Source organism: Macrobrachium rosenbergii, chromosome 27, assembly GCF_040412425.1.
Source record: "Macrobrachium rosenbergii isolate ZJJX-2024 chromosome 27, ASM4041242v1, whole genome shotgun sequence".
NCBI classification, from domain to species: Eukaryota; Metazoa; Arthropoda; class Malacostraca; order Decapoda; family Palaemonidae; genus Macrobrachium; species Macrobrachium rosenbergii.
In genome coordinates this window covers 31,003,978-31,029,508 of record NC_089767.1, presented here as the reverse complement: position 1 = coordinate 31,029,508, position 25,531 = coordinate 31,003,978, and the positions used below count along the sequence as shown (strand labels likewise).

General features: G+C 37.3%; 1 protein-coding gene across 3 annotated transcripts in view; it reads left to right on the top strand.

Moving 5' to 3' along the window:
• LOC136853544 (PAS domain-containing protein cky-1-like) overlaps nt 1-25,531 on the top strand; it is a 283,578-nt gene that overhangs the window by 195,486 nt on the left and 62,561 nt on the right. Inside the window, exon 1 of one of the 3 annotated variants that reach the window (XM_067129257.1) lies at nt 24,564-24,846. The exons of the other annotated variants lie outside the window; for them this stretch is intronic. Within the exon in view, the coding sequence (XP_066985358.1) occupies nt 24,821-24,846 (26 nt within the window). The 5' untranslated portion in view covers nt 24,564-24,820. Of the gene's footprint in view, nt 1-24,563; nt 24,847-25,531 lie in introns of those variants that run through there. 3 annotated transcript variants of the gene reach the window in all.

The following is a 25,531-nucleotide window of genomic DNA, read 5'->3' as shown; positions in this document are numbered from 1 at the left end:
ACTACATATTGTAGTATAGCCTTTACTATCATCATCAGGACTCCTAATCTCTAAGCAAATAACCTTGTATTATCTACACCACTTAATTATCATACTGTACACATCGGCACCCTTCGTGTTGCATTTCTAATGATTCTTCTTAACTTTTTTAGATCAATGTATCCAATGTAAAGCTTCTCCCTTTTACTCTTAAGCTTCTCTTGCAACTTTTTCTTGCTCCAAACCTACACTGCTCTTCCGCCTTCAGTCTTACTGTCATCTTCCTTACTCTCTCAGCTAAAAGCTCATCACTATATATATATATATATATATATATATATATATATATATATATATATATATATATATATATATATATATATATATATATATATATATACATATGTATGCACACATATGCATATATACATATGTATATAGATGTATATGCAGTATACAAACACACACACACACATATGTGTGTGTGTGCGCGTTTGTTTGTTACTTGTGTCCGTACGGATAAAGATTTTAATGAAGCTTTTAATGAAGATACGTACGAATGACATGCTTGTATGTTATTTTGTCTATAAGTCCATGTATTGTGTGTATATCTGCATGTCTGCGTCCGCGCTAATGACGTATCAGTTATTAAGATCCTGCTAGTTTTTGACAAGGACGTTCATTAATGTTTCGAAATCAGTGAAGCAAAGGATGCGTGAAGTGTGTGGGTGAGAGAGAGAGAGAGAGAGAGAGAGAGAGAGAGAGAGAGAGAGAGAGAGAGAGAGAGAGAGAGAGAGAAATTACTGTACAATCAACGCTGTAAATGTTTAGATGTGACCAGGAATACGAAAACATGTTTGGATGGGACCAAGACTAAGCAAAATAATAATAAAATATAGATTTGACTAAAATTAAAAAAATAAAAAGTTTGGATGTGACCAAAGATAAACAAGTAAAAAATGCTCCGAAATTTCTTCGGCGCAGTCGAGTTTTCTGTACAGCGCATAATACTGTGTGAAACTCTCAGCCATGGCTCGGTGGTGGCCAGTGTTATTTGCACCTATAGCGGTGCCAGACGCACGATCATAGCTAACTTTAACCTTCAATAAAATAAAAACTACTGCGACTAGAGGGTTACAATTTGGTAGGTTTGATGATTGGAGGGTAGATGATCAACATACCAAGCTGCAGCCCTCTAACCTCAGTAGTTCTTGAGATCTGAGGGCGAACAGAAAAAGTGCGGACGAACGGACAAATACCCATCTCAGCAGTTTTCTTTTACAGAAAACTAAAAGCACAAACGTTGATCATAATGACTGCTTTATTGTCTTTCGGAATAGGATTTGCCCACGAAAATATTAAACGATTTTTTATTTCATTTCCTTTTGCTATTTTCAGTAATGGCTCAACATGGAGCAGCGGAAACTTTACATGAAGTATTGAGCAAACTTTGTCTAATTCATTTTCATTTTACGCGAACTATTGAACAAACATTGTCTGATTTATTTTCATTTATTCAGGCCGTTTACAATCTCTCAATAACAAATGCTTATTTGCATTTCATTTTATATCTTGATCTTTTTTTTTATCAAATTGTTTGCAAACATTTTACTTTTTCTTGCGAATAAATTTCCTTTTTTATGATTTCACAATTCAAGGCTGAGATACACCGAAAGCTTTAAGGATATTTTATTTTTACATTTATACAAAGCTCTTCCAAGTCTTTATGGGAGTGTTTTTAGTTTCAAGTGTTTGGTAAATTCTTTTAATATTTACTTATATAATCTCCGATTTGATCCTTAATAATTAAATGTCGATTCATTTTTGCTTATTTTTGCATGTGAGTACCGACGGGAATTAGAGCCTAATCTCTTCTTAAAAATTTGTATTATACACACACACATATTATGTAGATAGATAGATTGATAGAAAGACGAAGGAATGGGTAGTGCTAGAAATTTATAACATATAAACAGTTTTCTTTTACAATTGTTATTATATGTATACACACATATACATATGTAGATAGATAGATAGATAGACAGACAGACGAAGGAATGGATAGTGCTAGAAATTTATAACGTATAAACAGTTTTCTTTTACAATTATTATTATGTTCCCTCAAACTTAACTCCTGTCTTAGTCTGTGGAATGATTCTGTGTACTGTCCTTTCCTGACTTACCTGTCTCTGAAATTTCTTAAAAGAAGTCCAACTGATAGTCTGCCTAGTTTCATCGTTTAGTCCAAGTCTGAGAGCAAAAATATAATAGTCCTGGGAGAAAAAGTGTGGAGCCTCATTCTTCATGAAGAACGAGAATAAACTCTAAAATAAATCAGTTTATAGCATGCGTAGAATAAACTCTAAAATAAAATCAGACACTTATAGAGAATAGAAAACTATTTTTATGACAGCAGTCAGGGAAAACGGAAGAGACGATTGACATCCTGGTCTCCAATGTGGGATATAGTGTTGAATATAGTTGTATGGTCTGGCTGAGGTGAAGAGAGGCTCTTCACCTTAGGCTATTCCCTTTTATTTATGTATCATTGACTTCTCATCTTCATTTTTAACTTAGTCCTTTTCTCCGCCTCTTCTTCATTGGTTGGCCTTGGTTGCTTCGTTGCCTTGCTGCTTGGGTAATCTTTGGTTTCGTGTTTTCTTTTATTAATATTACTTTTTTGTGAGCTGGTTTGGCTTTTGCCATAGATTCGCTCTCTCTCTCTCTCTCTCTCTCTCTCTCTCTCTCTCTCTCTCTCTCTCTCTCTCTCTCTCTCTAGATAGCTAGGTATTTCTCTTTATTTAATTTAATAATCTTCAAACCGTTTACTCATGTTAGGTAGCTAGTTATTTCTCTCTCTCTCTCTCTCTCTCTCTCTCTCTCTCTCTCTCTCTCTCTCTCTCTCTCTCTCTCTCTAGAGCATGTTAGGTAGCTAGTTATTTCTCTATTTAGTTTATTTTTCAAACCATTTGCTCTCTCTCTCTCTCTCTCTCTCTCTCTCTCTCTCTCTCTCTCTCTCTCTCTCCCCTGCTATGCACAACCCTCAAACCTTTTGCCTTTTGCTCCATCACCTTTGAGCATTCTTCAGGAAAGCATCATTCCCATTCGACAGAAGCAGCTCAGGCAGGAAATGAAAGCTGCCGAGAAAAAAGGGAATCGATAAAAAAAAAAATCGAAGGAGTTGGTGGCGGCAGAGTTGACCTGACCTCCAGCGTCTGGTTTGACCTCACACGCCCCACCGAGGTCAACCAGAAGGAGAGAGAGAGAGAGAGAGAGAGAGGAGCAAGTCACCTTCTCTAAACACCTTCGGGCGAGAAGACGGTAGCTGAGTGAATGCATCGTTGCAAGGCAAGAATTACCCCCAATCGAACAGGCAGTAATGAAAATTAAATGATCGGCTGGCTGGCTCTCTCTCTCTCTCTCTCTCTCTCTCTCTCTCTCTCTCTCTCTCTCTCTCTCACATAAAAATATACATATATATATATATATATATATATATATATATATATATATATATATATATATATATATATATATATATATATATATATATATATATATATATATATATATATAAATATATATATATATACTTACACATATATATACAGTAAATACATATATACACACATAAATATATGTATATACTGTATTTAAATTATATGTGTATATATATATATATATATATATATATATATATATATATATATATATATATATATATATATATATATATATATATATATTTAAATGTATGTGTAAATATTTATGAATGTATATAATTTATATACATCTAGACTCTATATGATATTTAATGAATAAAACCTAATGAATCTAATGAATTTCCCCAACAAATTAATACCATCACCGTTTTAGTACAAACGACACGGTTTCGTCACCCAGCCTTGAGATATTACTGCGCTCACCGGAAATTAGTTTTAGGGAATACAACGAGTAACCACAAGGTTTCGTAATGGCTTATGTGCCTGCAGTAATCTGAATTCACCTCAACGATAACATATAGTACATTTATGATAGCATTGCGTCGCATGCAAAACTTGAATGAAAATCGTGACGGTGGAAATAAGTTTAACTGTATGGCTGGTAAAAGACAAGGCCTTAGTAAACTGCATATTTCCTTAAGGGAGGGGCTATTCTTCAATCTGATGCTGTATTAATGTATATGATTAGATTGAGTAAATGTCTAAATTCTTAATTATTAATTCATATTACAATTTTTTTTAATTATTAAAGCATTCAAGGAGGGAAATACGGTATTTTTTAATGAGATGTGATGTTGTTCACAGAATTTCTTTCCGGAGGTTTCCTGGTGCTGTAGTCTTCGAAGATCCAATGGCACCTTTTTTCAAGGGATGTCATATGTCCTCTTTCGTGGTGCAGACTGCTCTGTTGTAGATTCATTTTTAAACACGTAAGCATTTTGCTAAGGATCAAGATACGGTTTTCGAGATGTTTCTCATTCGTGAGTCCTCATCCCTCCTTGTTTGATAGATTTATTGCTGAAGTTGCTTTTCCAGGTGTAAAACAAGCACACTTCTGTCTTTATCTATGGCATCTGTCCTAGTTTTATTGCCTCTAGGCAAAATATGCCTCATAATATAATTATTATGGCATTTGGTTTTGTCGTCTTCCAGTCTCAGTGGGAAATTTGTAACTTGTGCTAGAAAAAAATTTTGCTTCATCTACTTCAAATTCCATAAACTTTTTTCTGTCGAGCTGCGCCTCTGCGCTTCTGTATTTAAACGGTATTGAAACGGTGAGAGCAGTTCAGATAAATCCAGTTTGTCCTTTAATCAATACTTTAGGCTATGGCGTCTAAGATATGATGTTGAGCTTTTAGTGAAAGAACATCCAGAAATGGGAGGCTCCTTCTCCCGTTTTTATTTTGTTCAAATTTGAGTCTCAACGTTCTCTGAAATATATTGAATACATTGGGTTTCTTACAGTGCATCCTCGAAGTATTTTTTTTGTTTTCCCTAACAGTATTTAAAGGAGTATTATCGTTGAAACCTTTAATTATCTTTATGTTTTCTACAATGATAAAATTTCTTGGGTAAATAGTCAACTTCCCTAAAACAACAAAAGCGCCAATATTCAAATCGATGAGATACAAGTAATCATTCAAAAAACTGAGACAGATAGAACACTTATCAGATTAACACCTTTATTTTCTTGATATTCCTTCATTCATAACGTTTCCTTAAATAACCGTCTTGGGTCTCAGTTTTTAATTATTTCAAATGATCAGCCTATGCTGATTCACTCGTTAACTGAATTTTAACACATTTTCCATATTCGGAATTACGATTATTATTCTTTGTTGAACTGTAGTTTTACACAATTGAAAGCAACGTAACCACCACTTAACTTCACCTTAACCTTGTCACCAGCTGAAAAGTTTTAATCATATCACTTCGTAGGAACCCCGTTATTATATTCATTCATAAATGTGCCATTATAATAAAATATCGATAATCTTGCATCGCCGTACTAATGCATTGAAGGTTCATTGCAGGTGTTTAACTTTAATGGCAGACACCATCAAACTTTAATAGTCAGAACTGACGGGGAAGGGGGGGCTGGTGATATGTAGCTAAGGAAAGCAGTTCTGCCCAAAAGTGAGAAGACCAAGTGCCAACAAAGATTTTCGACAAATCTTCCAAAATACACTCGGACACAGTTTCATCGGGTTGGACTCATTTTTCCAAAAGTGCTTTTTCTGATCCAAAAGCTTCTGGAAGGAGTGGGTATATTACAATCTTTTTTTGTCATCTTATTTTCTTGAGAAGAGATTTACCAGATGGAATTGCGTGCTATTGTACTGAAGAGTCACCTACCCAATTTCATTTTTCTTCTCCGTTTCGAAACTCTTGAAATCCTTGCCCTTTGTGTTTCTGGGGCTCTGTGGTATTTTCTTACTGTTGGTCCTTTGTTATTTCCACATTTATTCTCTTAAACTCTTCGCCTTCCTCTGCGTCTCCGATAGATCTTTTTAGTAATCCTCCCTTTTTTTATTCCATTTTTTCTCTCCCTTTTACTTTCCCATACTACCGAAACTTTTGCTCCTCCGTCTCTGAATTCAAGAGTATTTACCTCTCTCTCTCTCTCTCTCTCTCTCTCTCTCTCTCTCTCTCTCTCTCTCTCTCTCTCTCTCTCTCTCTCTCTCTCTTTTAGTAATAGGCCCACAGCTTTTTCTCCTCAATTGTTAAATTTGTATTTCTGAGCCTTGTTAAGCCCCAGTGCTGTTACGAGAGGAAAACCTATTAAAAACATAAAGAGGCCGAAACAAAGAATGAAATCACAACGATGGGTTTGACAGAGAACATAAATAAAATTTCTCCACCGGAGGAAAAAGAAAAGTATGTAATCATCCGGACATTTTCATTTCCAATACTTGCCTTGAACTATGAGCTGGCAATGGATTCAAACCCTCGTTAGGTAATGGAATTGTAATGGAATTAATCCCCATCAGCCCAAATTGCATTTAACCACTTAATTTCCTTAATCTGTGAAGTGCTGACATTTAATCGGCTGGTAAAATCTTACGGCTGGCGTGCGAAATTATTACACGCGCGCTTGAGGGTTATCAATCTTGTTAGTGTCGCTAGTTATCGTCGGACGGAACGACCGGGTTACCGTTTAGCTCATTTGCTGGATGGCGTTTTGTAGTAGGTCTGAAATTTTTTTATTATGGACTAATATCTTTAGTTATTCTTTATTCGTTTCGTCCCATTTTCATGTTTTCAAAGGATATTACGTTAAAATTCTGTTTGTCTCATTTTTGGAAGAGTTTCATTTCCCCCTTCATTCTTTGCCCATGCGTTAATTACTTTTATTATCAGTCATGTTTCCTTTTGTGTAATATATTTTGTAAAGCATATATTACTCGATGTCTTTTTACTGCAACTCTCCCGTCTGCTGCAATAACCAGCAAATTAGTTACCGTTTCCTATATATTTGAACATACTACCCTTTGCAACACGCTCTCTCTCTCTCTCTCTCTCTCTCTCTCTCTCTCTCTCTCTCTCTCTCTCTCTCTCTCTCTCTCTCTCTCCAGTGGGCTTCGTCATACATGAGAAATTTACTCAGCATGTTACCCAGAAACAAAGAAAAATTATACTCATATATTGTCAAGAAGCACAACAGGTCAGAATGAAAACATACACACACACACACGCACACACACACACACACACACGCATAGACACATCCACACACACACACACCCACACACAAACACACACACTCGAAGGGGTTTAATGTAATGCATATACAAAAAGTTACAATCAAGTTCTTGTATGAGAAACGTTTAGACAGAAGTTGAGAGATGGCTTAAGTAATATGAGAGAGAGAGAGAGAGAGAGAGAGAGAGAGAGAGAGAGAGAGAGAGAGAGAGAGAGAGAGAGAGAGAGAGAGAGAGAGGGAGAGAATAATTTAATGCATATACAAAAAAGAGACATTCAAGTTCTTATATGAGAAACATTTGGACAGAAGTTGAGAGATGGCTCAAGTATTATGAGAGAGAGAGAGAGAGAGAGAGAGAGAGAGAGAGAGAGAGAGAGAGAGGGTGAAGCAAAGAGAAAGATGAGCTGCATCGACCTAGTTCTGTCTGCTAACAAAGATCACTCGAGAGATGGAGGTGAAAGGCGAAATGAGGAATAAATAGGGCAACTGAGGCTGTGGGTAAGGAAGGACCAATCGAGAGAGAGAGAGAGAGAGAGAGAGAGAGATTTACTACAGTTTTTTTTATTGGTGTGATCGGCTATGATAGAATTGTTGGGAAATTGTTGTGACCTTAAAATGCAAGTTAAGAAGGAAAAATAGAAGGTATATGAAGTCGTTTTGGTAATTTACGAACAAATGGATGTAAGGGAAGGCGAATCATTTATTTTTCAATTTCATATTTCCATGTAACAGAAGCTTGTGCCGAAATCAAATCCCTGAAACGAAGTAAAGAATAAATGCAAAAACGTGTTTGGTATTACTGAGCATAATGATTATCAAAAGAAATTCCAGTAAAATCAAAAGTGCATTAACATTTTCTAAAGAAAATCGCTGTAATGCCAGCAGATGAAGAAAATAATTTTGTGTGAAAACATCGGAAATAATTTAATACTACTAGGTAAAACAGATTATTCATTATGTGTATATGTGTGCGCGTGTGTACATCCACTTCTGACCGCATTGCCAATTAGCAACATTTCTCTTTGATCAGTTGGGTTTCATGGTAAGACACTGATTCTGATGTTGTAATAAAGAAAAATAGTAATAATTTACTTCCCTTCGTAATAATTTACCCTCTATTTCCAAAAGCAAAATTGAAGAAATAGAGGTGTATCTGTTTATTTTGCCCGTGAAGCTTCGCGGAGTATTGCGGAGTAATGTTGTATATAAAAATGCAAATATGTGTGGGGAGAAATTTGCATCGGGGAATGGCCTCGTTCCCGAGTTTATCGTGTGTAATTTTTTATTGCTATTCTTAGCAGTAATTATGCATTTTATCTTTCCCAAGCTCAGATAAATGAGGAGGGTAGGAGTTCTGAAGCCTTTGTGTTTAAAACTTCCGCTAAAACAAGTTATGATTTGAGCCATTTAAGCCTAGATAAAGAAGAGATGTATAATTATTTTTTTAAACAATGCAGAACTACTGTAAATTGCCTTTCCAATGATGTATGTGTTTATTGACACGTAAAATGATAGTTGAAATGTTTCTTTTTATGATTACAGCTTCGCTTGGTGTTTTATTTCTTTGAGTAATTATTTTGGTTACTTTAAAACAAATTAATTCCAGTTTCTCTCAGGTCGTTAATAAAAACAAATTAAACAAACATTGAGACACATCGCACTCAGGTCTCAGATCCACTTTTACACCAAATCAGTAATTCACCTGTTTAATTATTCTCTCTCTCTCTCTCTCTCTCTCTCTCTCTCTCTCTCTCTCTCTCTCTCTCTCTCACACACACACACACACACACACACACACACACACACACACACACACACACACACCATGCTCATCTCATGAATACTTTCAATAATTATCAACAACTTCTTGCGTACACCCTACCACCAAAAGACTTTTTCCCCTCATTGGGGGTGACACGAAAACGTCATATCCTTTCGTTGTTCAGCAAGTTAAGAATGAATGTGGCAATGATCTATTTGTGCTTTTCTCTGGAGACATAACCTGTTAGGGGAAACGGCTAAATGTCAAGGGAATATATATTTATTGTTTTTTTGTTAATAATTTTTTTGTAGGGGAAACGGCTAAGTGTTAAGGGAATGTATATAGTTTTTTGTGAATAATTTTTTTGTAGGAGAAATGGCTAAATGTTAATGGAATATATATATATATATATATATATATATATATATATATATATATATATATATATATATATATATATATATATATATATATATTATATATATATATTTTTATATATAGCTTTTTGTGGAATTTATTTTTGAAGGGAAACGGCTGAACGTTAAGGGAATATATATAGTTTTTTATAATTTTTTTATAGGGGAAACGGTTAATGTTAGGTGAATATATATAGTTTTTTGTGAATAATTTTTTGTAGGGGAAACGGCTAAATGTTAAGGGAATATATGTAGTTTTTTATGATTTTATTTTTTGTAGGGGAAACGGCAAAATGTTGAGGGAATATATATATATAGCTAGTTTTTTATGAATTTTTTTGTAGGGGAAACGGCTAAATGTTGAGGGAATATATATATAGCTTTTTATAATTTTTTATAGGGGAAACGGCTAAATATTAAGGGAATACGTGTATTTATTTTGTATTGCAAACAGCTAGATGTTAATGGAATATATACAGTATATGTTTTTTGTGAGTAATTTTTTTTTTTCATTTTGCCTTTATGTATAGCCTATTCTCTGTTCGATTAATGTCTTGTCTTAACTCTCTTCATATGTCCCTGTAATACACACCTACTGTAGTTTTCCTTCTAGGTAGGTGTCTGTGGTCTTGAAATTCCTTGTAATGTGTACTGAATAGTTTCTGTTATTCTCGTTCTTCATTGGAGGGGTGGGTAGAGCTTTCGGCTAGCACGCTGTTGGCCCTGCGTTCGACTCTCCGAGCGGCCAATGAAGAATTAGAGGAATTTATTTCTGGTGATAGAAATTCATTTCTCTCTATAATGTGGTTCGGGTTCCACAATAAGCTGTAGGTCCCGTTGCTAGGTAACCAATTGGCTCTTAGCCACGTAAAATAAGTCTAATCCTTCGGGCCAACCCTCTCTAGGAGAGCTGTTAATCAGCTCAGTGGTCTGGTTAAACTAAGGTATACTTAATTTATGTTTTTATAAACTGTGGCAGCCATATTCACCTTCTTTATCATTCCTTCCTTCCATACTTTCTGTTTTTTTAAATTCTAGCAGCCATATTCACCTTCTTTATCATTCCTTCCTTCCATATTTTCTGTTTTTATACATTCTAGCAGCCTTATTCACCTTCTTTATCATTCCTTCCTTCCATTATTTTGTATTTTTGTAAATTCTAGCAGCCATTCTCACCTTCTTTATCATTCCTTTCATCTCCCTTCCATTTCCTTCCCACCGTACATATAACGAAGAATGAAGAAAAAATATACCTTCTTCATTCCTCCCTCCCCATTTTTTTTTTTTTTTTTTGTTTATCTCTCACAAGATAAATCACCCACAATCGAGTCATCTCAATAACACGGCGTGTGTAGTGTAATGTGGATTTTATTGCCATTCTAACCATCATTCTTAATGAAAGATGGGCGTGATAGGGGCTTAGCGCCAAGCATGGGTAGGTGCCTCCGGGGAGTGTGGGAGGGGCGGGAGGGGGGAAAGACATTTGGGCGTGGGTGATCGTGGGTATGGGTGATGGTGTGGGCGTGGGCACATGTGTGAAAGTTGGGCACCTAATATCAGGATATGCCCGGGTAGATATAATAAATCGGTTGGGTTCACCGAGACCTCTTTTCTCTTGTTTCCAAGGAAATTGGTTTGATGCATAATGAATGGATATTAATGGAATAATGAATGGATTTTAATGGAATAACAAACTGACTTTAATGGAATAACGAATGGATTTTAATGGAATAACTAATGGATTTTTAATGGAATAATGAATGGATATTAATGGAATAACGAATGGATTTCAATGGAATAATGAATAAATTTTAATGGAACAACGAATGAATTTCAATGTAATAACGAATGGATTTTAATGGAACAACGAATGGATTTTAATGGAACAACGAATGGATTTTGACGACTCGTTGTAATTAATTAAGAGTATTTACACGAAGGAGATTTTTATCTTGAGGAATGGTCTTTCTGGCAGTGTTATGGATGTTGAATCGCCTGGGCTGAATTGATGAGAGGCTGCAATGATGCCTTAGAACGCCTTGCGTATGTGCCCGGTTTATTTAGGTTGGTAACTACTACGATTTTTGCTTATTTGTTTATTCTTGCTTATGTACTATTGGCGTTCTATGCCGTGAAAAGAAGTTAGTGGCCTTTTGCCATTATACTGCAAAGTGAAAATTTATCTAAAGCATTGGCATCAACTGACTCTTGAAATTTATTGCTGTATTTACAAGAGTGAGTGACGCCCAGTTACTGACTTGGTTCAAGATGAATGCCATAATTTTCTGAAAAATGTATTCTTTAACTTTAGGTTGTTTTGTCCTTTTAATTACAGCAGATATAAGCATTTCACAAGGAATATAAAAGACACGTTCCATTCTAAAAAATGGCGGAAGGCAGTGCAGTGGTATTCATTTATTATTGAATTATATCTGGATATGCTTGGACAGGTTCCCCTTCGAATATTGGTTTTCTTCGCGTGAAAGTCACACTTTCTTCACATGAAAGTCACACTTTCTACAGACTATTAACAAATAACAGTCCTTCGATGTCCATCACGAATTTATTCTCCACCTCTTCCTTACACAACTAAATAGAGGCATTAGGTTGTGTGTCCAAGCAACTTTTTTCTAAAAAACCATTGTTCATAATTATTGTTCATAAATTAAGAGCATATTACTAGCAGACTCTTATTGATATTTGTGTTATTATTACCTTATCATAATTAATGCAAAGAGAGTTAATGATGTTTATAGCCTTTGGCAAACGGTGATGATTTCATAAAAATCTTTGATTACCTAATCTCTTTTAAAGAATTATAAAATAGATAAGGTAATTAATGTGCGCAAGATTAAATGATTTTTTTTTTAAAGTGATTTTCTTTCATTCTTATTACTTTACCTGGAGTTATGCTTCGGGTTCACTAAGTTTGTATCTTGTGTCTCTATTTGTTTCTCTGTTGAGTAGCAGGGTTGCGCAAAATGTCATTTGAAGATTTCAGGATGATTTTATAAAAAATTGCTGCCTGAATGACAGGAAAAAGTTTGAAGGTCACTATGAGCAGCATAGACAAGGTGCAGGTCGCTGCACTTCAGCAGTGTCATTGATACCGAAAGTACGTAAGCATGATTGTCGCCTAAGACCCTTTTCCATATAACGTCAGATCTGGGAGAGCTAGCAGTGGCCTCTGATGACCCAGCAGGAGACCCATGTCTTCCCCACCCTCCCCATCCCCAACACCCACCCTAATCCTTAGCTCACAGGGACAGTAAGGTCGAGTACAAGAGAAAATCCATGAAGGACTTAAAGGGAACTGAACCCTGGACAACTTCAGAAAGAGAACAATTGTCAACTATGCATCGTGGGCAGTAGAGTAACTGTAACGTGTGTATCTTTTTTTCTGTACCTAGTTAAAGATAATTTCCGTCAATCATGTATTCGAATAAAAAACGGGTAAATGGCAAATCTGCAACCGGATAAATTACTACTATCACAGTTGAATAACAGGTCTAAGCAAAGTCAGTAACCGCCGATTAAGTATCTCGGCAAAGACATTAACTTCCAAGTACATTCTTTAAAAAAATATAACTGTCAGTTGGCATCCAAGAAAAGAAAATGATTATATAAAAAGTTTTTGTTCTGTGGCTTATAATAATTTGGAAATTAATTCAAGCAATAACAGCAACTGCTATTTTCATAAAGAATAACTTGACGGTTCTCATTTTGCGAAAACATTGGCTGCCAAGTGCAATTCCAGGCAAAGGTAGCTATAATATTGACAGTTATAAATCTGACATTTATACTGCATAACTAGACATGAGACCACAATTTTCAAGTAGGCCTTGAAGTTGAAGTCCGCATCCAAAAGATAAAGTCAGTAACTGTGAAAGATGTATCCCGACAAAGAAGATAACTGTCGGTAGCGCTTACGAAAATCTTTTCCCGAGAGCTGCCATGGGTGAAGTATAACTAGCCAATAACACCGGCCCTTTTTCAAACAAAGAAAGAGCTCTCGCTTTCACCCCCTTCGTGAACCCATTACTGAGATAAATCAGAAGTTTTATTATTTTTTCATTTCTGTATGCCCGAGATACGTGATACAGAGTATCACTTACTTACAGACTCTCTCTCTCTCTCTCTCTCTCTCTCTCTCTCTCTCTCTCTCTCTCTCTCTCTCAATCGTTTACTGCTATCTAGATCAAACTTGGCTCCCTCCAGACGTGTTGCCTTCTTCAGTTTCTGCTATCTTGCTCACTTCTGCTACGTGGGTCAGCCTTTGCTCTTTCCTCGGCTTCTATCTTGTTCATTGTCTGCTCCATACCTCCACTTCTTTTGTCTAGTTCAGCTTCTATCCCATAAGCCTCATTTGCCTTGTTTATCCTCTGCATTGCCTTCCTTCATCAGCTGCTGCTATTTTGTTCAGAGTCTGCTCCCTGTCAGAACCTCTTCTACTCCCCTCCCAGGCATCTGTCATTTTGTTCAGTTACTGTTCCTCACATTATATTCTGTCTTATGCCTAATTTCTAGTTAATCCCTTGCTCTCCTCCTCAGTATCTTTTTTTTTTTAATCTTACTGCATTTTTAACATTCTCAGTCCATGCTGTTTGGCTAAGCCTGTGTTCCCTTCCTCTGGCTGCCAACTTTTCAGTCTCAGCTAACTAGATCTGCTTTTGTCCCTGTCCTAACCTCTACCACCTGGATCAGCCGTGGCTCCTCTCCTCAGCCTTTTTCATCTTGTTCAGCCTCTCCCCCTTTACTTAGGCGTGTGCGAACTAGTTCAGCCTTTACTCCTTTCCTCTGCCTCTGCCATATTGCCAAGGTTCTACTAGTTTCTATCTTCTCAGCACCTCTGTCGTCCACTTATCTGCAGCAGTTTCCATATTGTTTGTGCCGTGCTTATTTTACAACACTTTTCTTATTCTCTGCAATATTATTCTGCTTTTGACATCTGTGTCCTCTGCAGTCTTCCGCAGTTTCTGACTTATTCCCTAAAATCTCTCATATCTGTCAGTTTCGCTCTCCTATTAGTTCAGGCTCTGCTACTTTGCTTACTTTTTGTTATCCATTTCAGTCTTTGCTATTTTGATTCATCTTCAGCCTTATTTTTCAATCGCCTTTGCCCTGTTCCTCAGTTTATATAACCACATTATGTTGTGTCTTTTTCTGGGCATTTTTTATTCTCTGCCAATATCCTAACCCTTCACAGTATTCCAAAGCCCCACGTATCATCCTTAGGTTATCTCTACTGTGTTTCTCAGCACTTTAATTCTCTCTCTCTCTCTCTCTCTCTCTCTCTCTCTCTCTCTCTCTCTCTCTCTCTCTCTCTCTCTCTCTCTGCTTCGGCAATCATCCATAGCCTCTGCGTGACCTAGTGACAGCGTCCGAAAGACGAATTAGGACGGACACCCATACAATATGGCGGTGCCTTAGGCTTAGAACATCAGAGAAGTCAAAATCTGCAGTAATGCATCATCAGTACTTGGTTTCCAAGAAGAAAGAGTAGGTTACGGAAAAGGAGGATGGAATGAGGGCTAAGAGACACCGTTAGAAAAATTCTCTCTCTCTCTCTCTCTCTCTCTCTCTCTCTCTCTCTCTCTCTCTCTCTCTCTCTCTCTCTCTTACACACACACACACACACACACACACACATCGGCGAACATTTTTGTGTTTCCGTTTTCTTATGGTAGAAGAAGCTAAATACTAAAACGTTATCTTGCCCCTGATAATTTTTTTTTAAATCCATAAGAGTCATAAATAACGGCAAGGAGAAGGTGGAGGAGGAGGTGGAAGAGGAGGAGGAGGAGGAGGGGGTGGAAGGGTCCAGTCACGACGATTTTGAGCAAAAAGAGAGAATTGAGACACCAATCTGTAAAACTCATTACTACAAAAAGGCAAAAAGTGGTTAGGCAGAGTGGCGTGTGTATTAGAGGAAGCGGTAAGCGTAAAGAATGAGAGAGAGAGAGAGAGAGAGAGAGAGAGAGAGAGAGAGAGAGAGAGAGAGGACTGGATCACGCGCAGTGGTAGAAAATCAGACGTTTAGATTACTGGTTAGACAAAGACGCATAGGTAGGAAAAGAGGAAATGTAGAATTTCTAGTGATGGAGAGAAGTTCCAAGGCGGGAGAGATGAAGAAATGTCGTGTTTCTGGTTCGATACAGAAGGAAAGGGAGAGAGATCAGAAATATTAACGTGATAAAAAATATATTTGTGTAGAACTCTCAATGCCGAGAACAGGAGTAATTTTATATAAGGTCCACAATAATATACCAAAAGAAAGTCTCACATTCTGTTGATATATTATTGTGGACCTTATAAAAAAAAGAGTATTGTTATCACGGCATCATTAACAGGCAGCTTAGAGAGATAACTTCAAGCTTCGTTTAAAGGTGGGTTTTATATATACGTATGTCTGCTTGTAAAGCGAAGTGTAACCTTTTATATGTAGATCTATTATAATTTTGATCTATTCTTTTTAGTCACTTATTTGTAACTAACAAGAATCGACCTCTGTGTCTTTTAAATTTGATTTGTTCATATCTCTCTGCTAATTTACATGCATCGTTTGATTACGCTAGTTCTTTTCTGTCAAGAAATAATACAATTCAGCTGACCTCAAAAACAGCTGTCAGAGGTCATCGGCCATTTTAACTGCTAGTGTGTTCGCATCTACTGCTCTTTCATTTTAGTAACGCAACAATAGCTGCCAAAATATAATTGATTTTTTGAAAAAGAAACTAGAATCACAAAGGATGTATATTAAATGTAGATATACAAGCAATATTTCCAAGTATGTAACCAAAGAATTTTTAAATTATAAGTTTTGTTTTTGATTTGTATTATTTTGTAGCAAAATGTTGTCTAAGTTTATATTTATATTTTTGTATTATGAGAATTATTCAGATAATGTAAATTATTGAAATGTATTTTTATAATAAAAGATAAAAAAAAAGTAATGGGGAAAACACGTTCATGAGAAAAAGAATGTTTACATTGTATGTGTAGTGTGTGTATTACTCTTACATACAGATATCTATTTATTTATATTTGTAAGCGGGCTTATAGGGACAGATACAAACAAGTGACATGTCAGTATGCGGCAGCATGTACACCTGCGTATGGTTATAGATTCCTGTGGGTGTATAAACCTTATCAAACTCGTTTTCTTTCCAAGGAATGTCTTGCGCTGCAACTGAATATTGTAGTTATTTGTATGACGTTTTTCTCTTCTATTCCCTCTCGCATTATGATTGGGGAATGTACTTTTCATTTTATGAACATTATCATGTTTTCAGAAGCTAAGTTAGTATTAAGCTAGCCACTTGCTAGCACGGAATCATGCTACTAGGGCAGCCAGTAACAAGCCAGTCTCTTCGCAATATCACCACCATGTTATGTTCCATAGAAGTGGAATGTAAGGAATTCTCTATGATGAAAACATATAAAAATTTCGTTTTTATAAGGAAAAACTTAATATAAAAGTATAGCTGTTGCATTCAGAAACATCCTTTCCAAATGAAAACGGAAACCTTGCAGCCTCGCAAAATCTGCAGGTCCCATATGAAAAAGAAAACGGACATAGAAAACGTAGATTGGAAAGTGTTGAGAGAAATTGCTGAGGACGGAAAAACAACCAGAACTTTATAGACTGGAGGTATCGGCGAATAAAAGGGAGAAATTTTATATTAGTATTATTGCAAAAATAAATTTTGCGTGTCAATTTTGTAATGTCTTGGTAATTACCACCATTTCGTAATCGTGATCGAGAGCAGACTAAAAGACTACTTTGTGACTACTTAGTATCAATTTGCCCTATCCGCCACCCCTTGCGAAAACACAAGAATCGCAACGGCCGTATAATCTACCCCGAAAGGAGGACAGCGACAGGTGTATACGCTGGCTACACGAGCGAGCGAGCGAGCAAGCGAGCTAACCAGTCGAAGAAACCGGACAGCAGGAGCAGCGGTTAGAGAGAGAATGGGATAGCACCGAAGTCAGAGGGCTCATCACCATCGCCTTCCCCGCGGACAGAAACCAGAGTTAGCGGTGTTCTTCCCCTGTAGACAGAGGACGGGCCGGTGTTTGCTTCTCGCCTGCAGACTGAAGATGCTTAGCCTAAGCGCCAGTTTTTGTGGCTTTTCTTCCATTATGGAGGAGCTGGTTGGCCGGCCGCTCGCTGCTGCTGCTGCTGACACACTACCGGTTTTTGTGGCCTGGGAAGGTGGGAGAGAGTGGAGAAGAGAGAGAGAGAGAGAGAGAGAGAGAGAGAGAGAGAGAGAGAGAGCCAGGGAAAGAGAGAGAAAAAGAGAGGTGGAAGCTCCTCGCGAGGAGGGAGGAGTGGGTGGAAGTGATGGTCGGTCTTCTGAGAGGGGGTGGGTTGGGGGGAGGGGATGAAGTAGGGGGGAGGGGTGGGCCGTGAAAGGGTATTGCAAGAGATGCTGTGATTCTGATGATGAGATGATGCAATCGTCATTATAATGATGATTAAATACTGATAAATCGTTGTGCATTCATGTGTGATCGCATTTAGTGGCATTGTGTTGTAGCTCTGGGCTCACATTTGCAAGGTCTGCAGTCTTATTCCAGCCTGCCGCCCACCAGTCGACCAAGCTGCGAATGGGTGCTAGCATCAGCCATGACCTAGAAAGGGCATAAGGCTAGAAACGTGTATATATATAATATATATATATATATATATATATATATATATATATATATATATATATATATATATATATATATATATATATATATATATATATATATATATATATATATATATATACACATATCTAATCATGTATATACTGTATTATGTGACGTAGAAAAGAGAGAAAGCGTGCAGATTTGCACTGTACTCTAATCATGACAAATATAGGGCAAAGGGAGAGTTTTCATATGCACATTAATTAACGGCTCGCTTAACAGCGCTTTCTAAATTATATATATATATATGCAAACAGATATTAGTGTGTGTATGTTTAGAGAGAGAGAGAGAACATCAGGGCACTTTTGCCTTGTTCCCAGTCAAAAGATGGTAAAAAAAAATCTGATATATTATAAATACCATAAAGAAAATTATCTTTTCCTTATCATGTTTGACTAGATGAACAAGTCTGAATTGGCTCTTAACTCATTCAAGGTGATCAACACATGCATGAGGCATATTACATACAATTAGTAACGCGTCTTTAATGAATGATGCGAGATATATTTCAGCGTTGCAGCAATAAAGGTCATCGTTACCACACTTAGTTTCTTTATGTTGATATCATTCTCGAAAATCAGTGTAACTTTGCTTCTTTATACATATCAGTATAAGGGCTGATTCTGTATCTTTTGTAGACTTAAACGCACTGTCTCTGATGGCGAACATTTATATCATAATTCATTTAAGGTATAAAGGGTCTCTTAACCATTTCTGAAACTTCAATATAAAACTAAGTTATAAATTGTCGTATCTTTGTTGCACGTTCCTTTTTATGTTTATTCCTCCCAGTACTGTTAGATTTATGCAAGTCCGCATTTATATGACTACGTATATACCTGACATATATATTGCTGTCTTTTGTACGATTTGTTTATGTAGACTTTCTTCGCCTTTCATATTTTATATTATGTTGTTGTGGACAGTTTGACCTTCAGGTGCAAATATATGCAGCAAAATTCATCCAGCAGAAACCAGCTGCAAAGAAAATCCTTCAGTCATAAATTTTTAATTTTTAGATGAAAGAATATAATAAAAAGACCCACCCTGGAAAACTGAGAACAAAAACAAACAGAGAGAGAGAGCGATCATTATGTTTTGTAAATAAACTCCATACAGAAACTCATAACAGATAAACTCTGAAATGAAGCTGAAAAACTGCCTTAACCAATATCGAACAGAAAACGGGAGATAAGTCATAGAACCCAGATGGTGATTTAGCAACCTCTCAGAGAGATACCAAAACTGAAACCCCGAGAATTAGTAAAGCGTAGAAACCCCAAAAACTGTGTGCGAAGTCCCAAGACCCTCCATCCGAAGATGATACGCAGTAGTAGGCCAAGTGGGAAGTAAAAAGAGAAAGTAATCCAATGAAGAACTCCTCTCTTTTTTTACCAGCAGGGCAGAGAAGGGCTTTCATTTGGGGTTCCGTAAGGTTGGGTACCATAGCATTAGAAAAAGAAGTAAAATTAAAACCAGCTGGAAGATGTTTTTCGCAGGAATTACTTGTCATCTTGTTATCAGTAAAGAATGGTAAATTCGATATATTTGTGAAAGTAGAATGTGAAACTGGAACAAAGGAAAACCCAGAGTAAAAAAAAAAAAAAATAAAGAAAAACAGGCTTCGCCGTTTGAAAGATAGATGACACTACTTTTAAAATAATGAACAGTTGTAAGTTGAAAACAAAGAGGAAACTTGCTTCAAGTTAGTGAGAAAGCTGATTTCATATATATGAATTAATGTCGACTGGATTAAAACAAAAAGTACCGAACAACAAGGGAAGTAGAAAAACTTGCCTTAAAACTCACAGAAACTTAAATTAGTAGAAAGGAAAGGATTATTTTGTTCAGAGGAGATATAAACTTATCAAAGAGAAAGATTGCTTTTAATCGAAAAGAAAATAACTTTAAAAAATGAAATGAGTTTTAGCGAAAAATGGAAAATAAATAGGAAAAATATCTTAAAAGAGGAAAACTTTATTTAAAAAGAAAACTCAAATGTATCAAAAACGGATTTATCAAAGGTGGATTTATTTCCGTGCAAAGAGGAACGAGCGAACTTGAAAACAGCAGGGAGAAAGTTAAATTAAGGAAAAGGACCTTTAAAACGAATGAGAGATAATTCTAAACAAAGGGAAAACTCTCAGAAAACGAAGAGGAACTGATTCTAGAAGTAATGAAAAATGACCTTAAAGAGAAACAACTTCTGATGAAACAAAAGGAAAACTGACAAAACAACAGGAAAACTAACCTTGCAATCATCGAAAACTTATTGTAAAAATTAGTCTCCACACAAAGGGAAACGCAGTTAGCGACAGAAGATATTTACCTCAGTGAGAGAGTATTTTCAAACACGAAAGGAAATTGTGGAAAACAAAAGCAAGAACCCTTTAAAAAAAAAGAGAGAGAGGAGAAAACCAAGGTGCCAAGCTAACAGTAGAGACAAGATGGAAACATCGATTCATAATGCATTCAGAAGAGTGTGAACAACAGCCGGTAAATCCTGAATAACGGAACGCAGTCGGATATATATGCAAAGTAGACAGTTATTTTAAAAACCTTAAAGGAAGACGTAAAAGGAGTCGAAGAAGATTGGCGAAAGGAAGGCCAAGAAGGACGGTAACGTGAGAAACAAAGAAAAGAAAAAAAACGAGAAGGAGAATAAGAAGAGGAATCGACAGGTCAAGAAAAGCAATAAGCAGAAGATGAATAAAAGATAGAAAGATGCAAGCAAAACGAAACGAAGCAAGAACTGAAGGAAATCAAGAGGCAGAAAAGGAAGAGGAAATTGACAGGTATAGAAGAACAAGAAGCAGATGATGATGAATAAAAGACAGAAAGACGAAAACAAAACAAAACACACTAAGGACACAGAACAGAGGAGAGTTGGAAGTGGGAGCGAGAAGAAACAAAAGGAGGGACAGGAACATCAACAGGAACTTGAGACCAAGCATCTCTTCGGTCCCGACCTTTGGGCAATCAACAACTCGAGCTCTGTAACCTATCCATGCTGTGTCCAGAGCGGCGGGCGAGTCATCCATCACCTCTTGCAACCTTGGCATCGGGCATCTGCATATTGCACACACACACACACAGGTTCTGGGCACTAGATTCTTTTTTCTTTCTTTCTTTCTTTCTTTCTCTCGCTGGACCCTGGTTCCCACGTTCTTATGACTGTTGCCGCTACCTCTTCTACTTCTTCTTTTTCTTCTTCTTCTTCTTCTGCTCCAGACGACTGGAAGATGAGTTGGTGTTCCAGGCGGCCGCTGGAAGATGAGTTACCTTCGGGGTACAGATTCATTGGTCTTTACCTGTTACTTGTTTTAGCGTGTGAAGGAAGGTTCAGATAGCGAACTTTACACAGATTTAATGTTTTCATTTGACGCTTTTCATAGTGTACACACGTGGGCGTATGCATGCATATATAAATATATATGTACATATATATATATATATATATATATATATATATATATATATATATATATATATATATATATATATCATATAAACAGGATATGCATAGAGATAACCTATGCCAGAAGAACTCGCACACGTAAACATTGTGAGAGAGAGAGAGAGAGAGAGAGAGAGAGAGAGAGAGAGAGAGAGAGAGAGAGAGATTTTCCCTGTAAGCATTTGTTCACCTGCATGGCGTCTCTTAGTCAGAATGAGAGGATTTATATCCAGCTAATGTATTCTACCTCGTCAGCCTCTGCCCAGGGGACCTGCAGAGAGTGTAACTTGGTGTTTCCCATCAGGACTTGTGCATAACTGGCCAGGTCATGCCCTCTGAACTCCGTCGGACAACGCGATCCTTAACTGTTGTTTTTTTATGGTGGGGAAACCGAGACGGACAAAGCAGCCCGAATCGAGTTCGCCCTTTGTAAGAGAAGGAAGTGAAAGAAAGACTGTGATGTATAGTTTTAAGGGGAAATTTGACATTAATGTATTGATGTGATTGAGCCCTGCTGTGTGATTTTCTGTCTTCATTGCTTCATCTGGATAGCACTTTTTTTCAGTTTCTTCATGTCTGCATCCTTGGTAATGCCTGTGTTTATTCACTCTATCAGGAGTGACTTCGAAAAAGTAAACATCCAGAACGTGTGAGAAAAATGGATGTTATGAATTTTTACTGGAAGAAATTGAGAAAGTCCGAGATCTAACACGAACAAGAAATTAATAAATTAATAATAGTTGCAAGAATGACTGTCATAATGAGACACGATTACAGGAGAGAGAGAGAGAGAGAGAGAGAGAGAGAGAGAGAGAGAGAGAGAGAGAGAGAGAGAGAGAGAGAGAGAGAGAGAATGGGATATCCATTGGGAGGAATCCTTAAGTGGTGGTTCAGTGACACCACCCTGTCACTGGCGTTGGTGGCTGGGACAAACGTGAGCATTACAGCTATGCCATCAACACCACACCTGCCAATTTACCTGCCAAATTATGCCTTATGCCCCCATGTGGTTCTGATTCTAATAGGACGGTTCTGGTCATCTAGGATAGACGGCATGGAGAAGTTGATGGGCCCTGCGTAGGTACATGAAAGGAATAGGGGCAGGTGGTCAGTTCGGGGATTGTTTCTCTTCTCTCTCTCATTGCAAACTGACAAATCGGTCTTGCGACATAGCTTGTTTTTATCTCCCCTTCATTCTTTTTTTCACGTTTCGGTGTACATTCGTCGGAAGAACATTGTCTTTATAGGTTTTGTCTTGCTTTTTTCCATCATCAAGTTCTTTCCTCTTAATTTTCCCTGTTTTTGTCATCTGATTGCCAGTGAGTCATGTCTTCATATTTTTGCTTTCCTAAATGAGCAACACGACGATGAGTCCATTCAGAGCTTTTCTTCTCTCACGAACTACCACTATCTTTTCCAAATAGTCAGGTTCTTCATTCCAGTGCAGTTCTAAAATGATTACAGAATTGCCTTCTTAATCATTCCTTTACTCATATGATAGTTTTACTTTATTCACGTCAATCAGTGAAACCCTACATCCTCTCAAGATAAATAGTTTCAAGGAAAGGTTCCTGCAGGGCCTCTCTAGTCCCTATGATGATCCTTGACTGTGTCATGCTGGTGTGAGAGCACTGGTAATATGACTGCTGTTAAAACCAAGAATAATTTAAATGAAACTGGCTTTGTTTGTGAAAAATTACGATGCCAGTAATTTATTTTTTCCAAATATGCCTCGTGTACCTTAATCGAAAAACTTTGAGTTCAGTAATTGTTACAAGTTATTTACAGTATTTTAAAAGAAATGTTGAAGACTAGTGACCTTAAAGTTAAATAGAATTGTTGCAGATTATCGATAACTATAAATTCTGAAAATATTAAAGTTGGCTCAGAAATGGAAGGAAACTTCGGCAGAGATTTTTTTTCCTTTTTGTAACCTTGGAAGCCCATTTCTTTTACATTGACATGAATAATATTCCTGAAGATGAAACTGTGAGTAATTTCAGTTGAAATTCTTGCCTATGTGGAGAGCTTTTTGATTTGCCTTGGGGTGAGTGGGTGTTCATCATACAGATCCAGGTTGCACAACTTTGCCATGTGCAGAAAAGAGAATTTAGGTTTGTAGGGAGATGAAAACGAGAAGGAGGAGGAGGAATCGGAGGAGGAGGAGGAGGAGGACCAACTGGGAGGATGAAGAAAAGGCATGTGTGTGTGTATGTGTGAGACAGAGAGAGAGAGAGAGATAAATTAAAAGACAAAAGAATATGTGGTTGAACAAACGATAATATCCAGACAATGGGAAATTTGAGAAATGGCAGGGTATACAGAAAGACTCATTATCCAGACGAGTTGTGAATTGATCGTGTAGTGGAATGACAGAGAAGATACTAAAATCACGAGGAGAGAGAGAGAGAGAGAGAGAGAGAGAGAGAGAGAGAGAGAGAGAGAGAGAGAGAGAGAGAGAGAGAGAGAGAGATGAGACTTTCAACTTCCCTGGGAAAAAGGTCAAAGATTAAGTATTTTAAAATATCGAAGGTCGGTGTTTCTCCCACCTCCTTTTCTTTCTTTCTCTCGGCATCAGGTGACTGTTCTTGATTCTTTCAATAGTTCTAGTCTCCCTCTACCTCCTCCTAAATCCACATTTAATACCTTATCCCAGTCAACTCCCCCCCCAACGCACCCACCCACCAGCCAACCAACCCTTCTCAACCCCATTCTATCTTCCCAACCTCTCTGCTATTCTGTCCGGAATGACAGGAAGCAATGAATGAACGCGAGTGAATAACCCGCCGTAGCATGTTATACAACTTCATTCCCGATCCATGGTTGATGATGCCCACGTCACATGTCAGGTCAGACTGTCAAAGTCGTCCCAAGCACTAAAAATAGGCGGCGAGTTTCCTGTGGCCGAGACTCCTCCCCCCGGGGCCTTTCTGCCAATCGGGAAGACAGGATGAACACCTGTCAGCCAATGGGGCTCCGGGAAGGGCATACCCAGGGCGGGGTTAAGGTACTTCAGGGAGTAATGGAGCAGAGGGAATCAGTGCTACATGAACCTGTGAGGTGTGTGCACGAGTTGCCTGTCGAAGAGACACGAACTGGGACATAAGGGTAACCCCTGAGAGAGAGAGAGAGAATCGCACACCTGTGTCTTTAGTGACAGACTCCCTCCTCGGCTCTCTCACATGGAATAGATCACTGGGACATTTCGTGACAGTAAACGGACTCGTTGCATATACTGTTCGGTTTCCATAGTAACGGCATTGAAGGACACGGTGTTTCATTCACAATCTTCCCAAATGCAGGAAATTATACAAATGTGCAGGTAAGGAGCATTGTACTGGGAGTTGGTTATGTCAGTGACATTCTGAGAATTTTTATGTGTTTTCGGGAATTTTTCCCTCTTCTTAACTAAGCAACGCACATGCAGTTTTTCTTGTATTTGCTTTGCCTTGTGTTAATGGAAAGAGTTTTTAAACTGCTTTAGCAAGGCACCTCCTGTTGGGTACATGTTACGTTTGGCATTATGTTAGCATCTTTTCAACACTTTTAGATAATCTTGATATATTTAATCTGATGTGTCCTTATTCTCTTTATTCGAACGTTTTATTAGTTTTATCCTCTCTGTTCATTTTGTTATAGTTAGTTCGTTTTTCACCAATGCGTCTGAGTGCCTGAATACGTGTTGCTGACTTTCCATTGGAGAAAACCCTATTTCATTTGATAATCTCTTTTTCTTCTTAGATGCATATATTTTTATATTGTTGAGGAATCGTAAATGTTATTAGTAAAGGAGAACTAGGCACTTTCTCCATGTTTATTGCAATAATTAGAATGAGTGACACTCAGTTCATAAGATATTTATCTGAATGGCATTGAGGTCTCCACCAATTGTTGCAAAATGTGAACCATGAATATCACATTACTGGTGGAGACCTCAATGCCATTTAGATGGATATCTTCTGGACTGACTAGTCCTTTAACTACCACAATTTAGTTGATTAAACGAG